We start from the raw sequence: 8,182 nt of genomic DNA on the forward strand, positions 1-8,182 counted from the left end.
GTATACATATATATACACTGTATAACGAGGCCAGATATAATACACACGTGTACCATTTTACAGTCATATGTACAGGAAGTTGCTAGGGCGGCCCCAGTCTGGGGGCTGCGTCAGGCCTATCGAAGCGTGGACAGAGCTGAGGACACGGACGGACAGGCGGACGGACTGGCGGGGACTGGCTTGGGCCGGTGGTGGCTGCGTGGGGAAGGCAGGCATCGCTGTAGCCCCCTTCCCCGCAAGGGCCCCGTGCTGCGGGACGCACGACGCACGGCGGCGGCGACACACGGGAGAAGCGAGCATGTTCCCAACATATATACATTCTATGTAACATATATATAGAGGGGTACACAGGTTTGTACATGAATCTAGCGCTGTCTCTGCTCCCGTGCCGGGTGGGCGCTGCTGTCCCTGGAGCCGGGTGGTCGTGCAGAGGGACGGTCACGCATCCCCCGGAGGTGCGCTCTGGTCGCCACGCCTTTCCTTTGCGTTCCCAGGTGGCGCTCCAGAGGTGGGGCGGAGGACTGGAAAGGGGACGACAAGCCAAAGGGGGGCCCAGTCCCGCCCACACCCGGGGAGCCCGCATCCCCTGCGCATGAGTCCCGGACTCCCCCGGCTCTGCCCAAACCGCACGAAAGTGTTGGCCGAGGCTGGGTGGGTGGGAAGGGCGCTAGGACACGATTCGAAAGGTTCCTTCCAAAGCCTCCGGCCTCCTACCCCGCCGGCCCAGTCCTCCCTTGCAAGGCTTCGGCTCCCTCCCCACCCCCCCCACCCCCCCGCCTCGGAGCCTGGAGCCGCTCTCGGCCACTTCCAGGGCCCTTTGGACCCCCACCCCCACCCCCAGGGCGCCCAGCTGCAAGCCACGCCGGCTGCGGCGGCGGCAGCACCCACGTGGAATGTGTGCCACGTCGTCTTGGAACTACCAGGGGAGAAGGGTGTCCCCAGGCTAAAGGCGTCTCCAATCCCCGCCGGAGCCTGGGTGCCCCAAGGAGTCTGGCCGCTCCGCGGGCTCCCCCTCTCCAAGCCTGGCCCGGAGGTGTGTGGGCGGGAACGCCCTGTGTCGTCCTGTTCCGGGAGCAGGCGGCTCCGGAACGTGTTTTCTTCCCAACCCGGGACCGCAAGTTTCAGCCCTAGGCGGCCAGATCCAAGATCCGGAGTCCGGATCAAGGATTGGCTCTGGACCCACGCTGGGAGCAGCTCAAAGGCCCGGGGGCTGCGCAGGCGGCTCCTCTCCTTCGGCGGCGGGCGGGTAGGCGGGCTTCAGCGGCTTCTCCGGCCGTTGGGGTGGATTACAACGGCAGCCTCTGCGGGAGAAGACACGCCCGAGCGCCAGTTATTGCTGGCGGTGGACACGTGCGAGGCGATAATAAACCCCAGCCCCGCCCCGCCCCTCCCGGCGTGGCCCCGCCCCCGCGTGACGCTCCGCCCCTGCCCGCTTCGCCCGCCCTGGGCTGGAGCTTCTCCTGGGGGCACCCGGCCTCACCTTAGGCCCTAACTTTTCTCTACTCTACGCTGCCACCATCACCTGCCTCCGTGCCCATCGTCCTGTGCCCCTGCCCGCCCTTCCTGCAGCCCACCCGGGATGGCTCCCTCCTTCAGGACCTGTCTCGTTATCAGGCGGTCTTTATGACCAACGTGTGCCAACCTGCCCAAAAGGCTGCAGATAAACCACGAATAAGGTTTTGGAGGGGACAGGTAGGGGCTGGGCCCTGCTGAGGGTCCGCAGGGCAGGGGGTGGGGAAAGGGGAGGGGCTCTCCTCCAGCCCGGACCCCCTCCAGGGAAGGCTCCTGGTCACCTACCTTATGTTTGGGACACTTCAAAGAAAAGTTCTCTTCGATGAGTATGCAACCTGCCACCAAAGAGAAGTGTGCATGGTTAGACTGGCTGCTGGCGTCTCCTCAGGGGGCCAGGCGGGGAGGGGGGCCTAGTGCCCCTGAGACCCGAGGCTACAGGGCTTCTTCTTCGCAAAAAGGAAAATGGGCCGTGCTTGAAATTCTTCAGGGTCTAAACTCCATCACGGCTGAACTGGCCTCCATCTGCCTCCGTCCCCACTGGCCTGTTCCTGTTCTCCCCGCACCAGAAAGGCCTTCTTGTCACCTGGAAGGACTTCCCATGCCTCCCCAGCTACAGCAGACCCCCTATGCCCGGCTCTCCCCCTGCCCCTGCCTCGCTTCACTTGGCCACACTTGTCACTTCCCCTTGTGGTCTATATACCAGTGACTTGCTCATGGTCTCTGCCCCATGCACCTGCTTTGCCTTCTTCCCTGGACGCATGCCCAGCCCCTAGAAGGCCTTGATGCCCAGCAGGTTGATGGACTGGGGGGTGCGGTCCCAGGTCTGGATTCAAGTAACAGCTGCTTCTTTGAGCCCTGGTCTCCACATCTGTAAAATGGGCCTTACGCCACCTACTCTGTCTCTATCATGGGGACTGATGAGGGCAAGGTACATAAGCCCCCTGCACGTGTGGGGCTCAGAACAGGCTCTCAGGATACGGGCCTAGAAGGGGAGGCGGACCTGGGGGCATGGGCAAGACTGAGGTCTTGGATCTGGGAGAATCCCAGCAGGTATTTGGGTGCCCACAGCACTGGCCACACTGGGGGAACAGAGAGGATGGCTGAGCCCAGGGGAGCACTGGTATCTCAGCGAGTCCCCACTCCACTGCCTGCTGCCACCTACGGAGGCCCTGGCTTCTGTCCCCAGGAGTCCCCATCCACCCCCCCAGTCCCCTTCTGGGCTCAGCCCCCCTCCCTCTCATGCCCCGCTGGCCATTGTTCTGAATAAACCCCAAACCCATAAATAGCCGGAGGCCTGAGCTGGCCAAGCAAGTCCTCTCCTTCCAGCACATTCCTCTTGCTCACGCTGTGGCTCTGTGCCGTGGCATCATGACAGCGTGGTGGCTGGTAGGCAGGGCGGGGAGGCAAGGGCAGATCGACAGGCCTGGGAGCAGGGCTGGGAAGGTTCCAGGACTGCGGCTGTCTCCCCTTTTTTCCGACCCACCCCTGCCAGAGGCTGGGGAGCCTCAGGCTGAAAAGCGCCCCTGAGTTTCTGTGCTTCCGGGCCAGGGGCCGGAGGTAGATCACCAGTTTTTCCTCTTCCCTCTGCTCACGCAAGCCAGACGCGGCTCTGGGACTGAACTCACACCTTCCAAAGAACACTGAGCTCAAACCCCAGGCCACCTGCACATGGTCAAGGGCTTGGGTGTCCGCAAGTAAAGGGCAGGAGGTCAGCACATCCCAAAGCAGCTTGCTCAGCCACCCCCCGCCTCCCCCTGGCCCTGCAGAGGGGGACCGTAGGAAGGAGCCAGGTCATCGCCTCCTGCTGCCGCCCCTGGTGTCTGCAGCTGGGGAACCTGGGGCCCCGCTGCCTGACTGTGGAAAGGCTCGGACAGGACCCGTGGCCTTGCTGGCTTCTGCCAGCCGTTCCGAGTCACTTAGCCCCAGGGAGCTGCTCCTTAATGGGGCTGAATGGACAGGGTTAGCGGGCCAGGGCGGCAGGGAAGGGCAGAGGGGGGCCCTGCGGTCCGAGAGCCTGGCACCTGACAGCCCCGCGGACCCGCTTGGCAGACCCAGGGCTTGGGTAGGTGCTCAGTGCTGACCGAGGCCTGGGGCTCCCGTCCGCCAAACGTGGGATGGCCTGCCCGGCCCCCTGCTTCAGTTCCTCTGCCCTCCACCCCTCTTGCCCGGCCAGAGCTGCCCTGGCCAGCCCTCCCTTCTGGGCGCCAGGCTCACGTGTTCTCCCAGCTTCCCTGGCTGTCCCTCCTCCAGTGCCCAGGACTCCACCCCCTCTCCCCCCGCCAGCTGCGAAGTACTGGCACCCGCTCCCCCCCATGCTGCCCCCTCCTGCGCTCTGACGACCCCTGGGGCTGACGGCCAGCGAGTCTCTGTCCTGGCCCCGGCTGGGGACAGCTCCCCAACCTGTCCACAGGGAAGCAGCCATGTGTGGCACACAGATGGCCAGAAGATTTGCTCCGAGCGCCCTCCCTGGGCCCTCCCTGGACCGGCGGCCTCTGCAAGGTGGCTCCGCAGCTCCGCGCATGCAGAAGAGGCAGCCAGCCTGTGAATCTGGCGGTGTGGGGAACTCGGGGGTCAACTGTGGGGAGCGCTGGGTGGGACAGACGGCATGGAGCAGGGTGGAGCTGACTGGACAGCCAACCATGGCCGCCCTCCCAGTGAGCGGTGTGGGGTCCGCAAGCTGGCCGAGCAGCATACCCCTTTGGCACACCCCTCACCCCTGTCGGGCCTCACCCCTGCCTCCCAATGTGAAGTGGGAGGTCAGGCTCCTCACCCCTCCCCCTAAGGCCTGCGCATTCAGCGCCAAGGAGGTCCCTGCACCCGCAAGCCTCTTCTCCTGCGGGAGACCAGCGTCTCCTCGCGGCTTCCAGGCCCCCTTCCTGTGGCAATCCCCGGGGCTCTACAGAGATCCCTACTCTATGGGGAATCCTTCATTCAGAACAGTTGTATGGCTCCAAGCCTGGTATGTATGTCCCCCCACTAACCAGCTGCTGCGCACCTCCCCTGACCTTATGGGGCCTGGCACCAATGCCGCCTCCTCTGAGAAGTCCTCCTGCATTCCCTCCCAGCTCAGACAGGACGGATCTCCCACGGCACACACTCTCCACCCTGTCTGGTCTCCATAACTCTGATCAAGGATCATGATTTTTCTGTCTGTCCCACTCACAGATGAGCCTCGAGGAGGCCGGACAGTATTGGGGTGAGAGAGAGAGCACGGGATGTGGAGCCAGACAGGCCAAGTCTGTCCATGCTGCTGTGCATGGCCATGGGGAAGGCAGCCTGTCTGTAAAGGTGCAGCGGCAGGCACGGGGTGGGTGCTACCTTAATCCCCGGAGAAGGAGGGCTGCAGCCCTCTGGTTAAGTGGCTGAGTCCACGTTAAACTCTGGCTCATGCTGTGCAGAGCGGAAAGTGGAGCCCGTGAGCAGCCCCACAGCCCGCGGCAGCCGGCCCCTCCCTGCACAGGGCGAGCACTCCAGCCCTGGCCAAGGACCTGTCACCACTCAGTCCTGCGTGTGCTCCTGCGGGTGGCTCAGCTGGGGCTGCTGCTGGCCTGGGACCAAGCGGGCTGGCGGGGTTTGTGCAGGGAGGGGGTTGCTTCAGCCCAGGGCAGAGCCAGCAGGCGCCCAGCTGGGGAGGAGGGGGTCCCCAGGTGGTGGGAGGGCCTGCTGGGAGTGGTCTCTGCTCTGCCACCCAGAAGCAGGGACATTGATAACTGTCACCCCAGTTCCAGACCGGAGGAGTGGGGGAGGGGAGCAGGGGAGGCCCTATCCTGCCTCCAGCCCGCCAGGCCCTGCTTCACACCTACAACTAGGGCCTGTGGCCAGCAGGCGGGAACTTCATCTCCTTCTGCCTCCCTTGCTTTTTGTTTCGCTGGGCAGCCTCCGGGGCCTTCCTGTCCCCTGGGGCCGGCTCTTACCCGCATCGCTGGCACACGGGTAATGGTAGGTGTGGGTGCATCCTTTCTGGCAGCACCCGATGGTGGCCCCGGCTTCCTGGCAGCTGAAACAGGCCTGGTGAGGAGAGAGGGAAGACGGGGTGAGCCTGCAGCTCAGCAGCCAGGCCCCTCCTGGACCCCACCTCCTTCCCGCGAAGGGTCCCCAGGGATCCACTGGAAGGCGGCTGCGTGCCCCGACGGCTGACGTCGTGGCGGAACCTCTGGGATAAATGCCTCGTGGGTTCACATCCCAGCTCTGCCATTCTGCGCTGTGGGACCGCAGCCGGTCACCGAACTCCCCAGGCCCCACCGGGGCAAGGGGGACGGGGCCTCCCCCTATGGGACAGTCATGAAGATCAAATGGCAGACGCCGTGTGCCCAGCGGACGACAAGAAGTCAGGACACCACTCATCGCTACGGCTGTGGCTCCCAGCTGGCGCTGGCGGCGGAGGACGGGGATTGCGTGCAGGGCACGGGGCTCCTTCCAGCAGCACTGGGGGGGGACCTGTCATGAGCCCCACTTTCTAGATGGTGAAACTGAGGCCTCCACTCCAGGCAAGCGTGAAGGCAATAAGCATCATCTTCTACCTTTTCTGGCAGCCACACGAGCCCCGAATGGAACTGGCCCCCCACTCTGAGGGGCCCCACACCCTCCCTACGTGCATGGAGGAGGGGACAGGCAGAGTTGCTGAGGCCCAGCTATCCGAAGAGGGTCATGGCCGGGACAGCTGGGCCACCCCAAGAAAGCCCTCTGAAGAGCGAGACCCGCAGATATCGATATTATCATAATTCTACGCAGGTTACCGAGGAGAGCTCAGAGAGGCTGAGTAACCTGCCTGAGGACACACAGCTCCCAAGTAGCTGAGCTGGGCTCTGAGCTGGCCGTCACCACCCCTACTGCTCAGGGCCAGGGTGGGCTCCACCCCAGGTGCACAACTAAGAGAGACCCCACCCCCAGCATCTGGGCCAGACCAGCAGTGAGAAGGCCTTCCCCACCTCCCTCTGGCATCAAGCTGGGAGTGGGGCTGGGTATATTCTGGAACATGAGGTTTTCATAAATGCTTTTAGATGGGCAGTTGCCTTCTGGTCAAGGCTGAGACCTTCTGGGGCTCTGCGGCCCAACAGTCCCTCAGTTTCCGGCCCACAAAGAGGTGATGGAGCGGGAGTGAGGGGCCCAGACCAGGGCCAAGCCCTCAGGCGTTTTGTTGGTTAAAGGGGAACAGCCAGAGGAGTGTTTTCATGCCACCCCGCCTGCACTGAGGCCCCCCCAAAAAAACTAATGAGCGGCGTTCCAGGCACGAAGAAATCGAGGTACAGAGAGACAGAGGCCTTGGGCCCTTCTGAGCCTAGCACCCCGGCTCTGGCCCCCTGCTCCCCCAGCTGGGCCTGTGAACCTGCCCAAGGATCCCAGGCTGGTGGACGGGCCCAAACGGGGGTCTGAGCCCTTGCTAGGGGCTTCCTAGTAACCCCCAGTGCCATCCTTGGCATCCATGGCCAGGCCTCCCCTGGATAGGAGATGGGGTCCACGTGGTTCTGGGCAGATGGAGAAACTGAGGTCCCAGGAGGTGGGCATGGGAGGGTCGAGGGACAGCAGTTTGTGTGGGGGGTCTCAGGAAGGGTCAGAGGAGAAAGAGCGCTGTCCCTAAGGGTCCCCACAGAACTTCCGGCCCCCAGAGAGTGAGAGTGAGGGCAAGGTACCAACCGGTGTGCTGGGGCTGGGAAGCCTGCTGCACAGGGCCTCTCCTGTGCACTGGGGAGGTGACCCTGCCACCCTGCTACCGGGGTGTGGCCTTCCGAGGCTCCCAGAGGGCAGTGACTCATTGGCGTCACAGAACCCACTCGCAGCAGAGCTGGGATTTGAACCCGGGTCTGCGTGTCTCCAAGGGAGCGGGCCGCCACAAAGCTGCCAAGGGGGTAGAGGTCTGGTGGGGACAGGAGGCCTAGGCTGCAGGAGGGGAGGGCGTGGAGCCGGGACCCTCAGAAGTCCCAGAGCCTGCCTGTCTCTCCAGAGTGTTCTGTGGGCATGGTCTGCTCCTCCGGGTAGAAGACGCTGCTTTCGTGGGCCCCTCTGAGGCTCACAGCCTGGCGGCCAGCCTGGCCCGGCCCAGGACCATCCCTGGCAGGCAGGCCTTTTAGATCCCATCTGAGCGGCCTTGGGGGAAGATGCGCCCGGGGAGCAGCGAAGGCCTGCTGCTGTGTGTCCTACCCCACCCCCCGCCCCCTGTCCTGACCCTCCCGGGGGGGGGGCAGGGGTGGGAGGCTACCAGGCCATTTTGGGCATAGGGCACAGCAGGCAGAGATGGGCCGACCGGGTGTGGGCGGAATTCCAGCCCCAGCGCTCAACAGCTGCGTGACAGCAGGAAAGCAGGGTGCCACTCTGACCCCCAGCTTTTTTCTCAGTCCAGCAGGACTCTAGTGCAGATCCAGGAGGTGAGATCAGAGCCCCCGGGACAGGCTGGGGCAGGCGAGCAGCTTAGCCCATGCCTGATTAGCCCACAACCATGGAAAAGACGGGATCGGGCCCTGGCTCACAGAGGATGGAGAAGCCGTACAGCCTGGCCAGAGCCGTGGAGGCAGGGGTGGCCCTGGACTGGGGGGGCCTGGTGGGGCGTGTGTGTCGGAGGAGGGAACTGGTGATCTGAGGGTATTACTTTTTAATGAGACTTGAGCCAATCTCAGGATGGCTGGGAAGGAGCCAGGAGCCAGTGAGAGAGACGGGGGGGGGGGGGGGGGGGGGG

At 64.1% G+C, this 8,182-nt stretch overlaps 1 protein-coding gene across 1 annotated transcript in view; it reads right to left on the reverse strand.

The window, feature by feature from the left end:
- Window positions 1–849: 849 nt before the first annotated feature.
- The window catches only part of RAI1 (retinoic acid induced 1), a 16,576-nt gene continuing 9,243 nt past the window's right edge, over window positions 850–8,182 (reverse strand). Inside the window, exons 3-5 of the mRNA XM_040630161.1 lie at window positions 5,427–5,520; window positions 1,798–1,847; window positions 850–1,301 (exon numbers count right to left, since the gene is read on the reverse strand). Coding sequence (XP_040486095.1) covers window positions 1,287–1,301; window positions 1,798–1,847; window positions 5,427–5,520 — 159 coding nt within the window. The 3' untranslated portion in view covers window positions 850–1,286. The remainder of the gene's footprint in view (window positions 1,302–1,797; window positions 1,848–5,426; window positions 5,521–8,182) is intronic.

Source organism: Ursus maritimus, unplaced genomic scaffold, assembly GCF_017311325.1.
Source record: "Ursus maritimus isolate PB19 unplaced genomic scaffold, ASM1731132v1 scaffold_14, whole genome shotgun sequence".
NCBI lineage: Eukaryota > Metazoa > Chordata > Mammalia > Carnivora > Ursidae > Ursus > Ursus maritimus.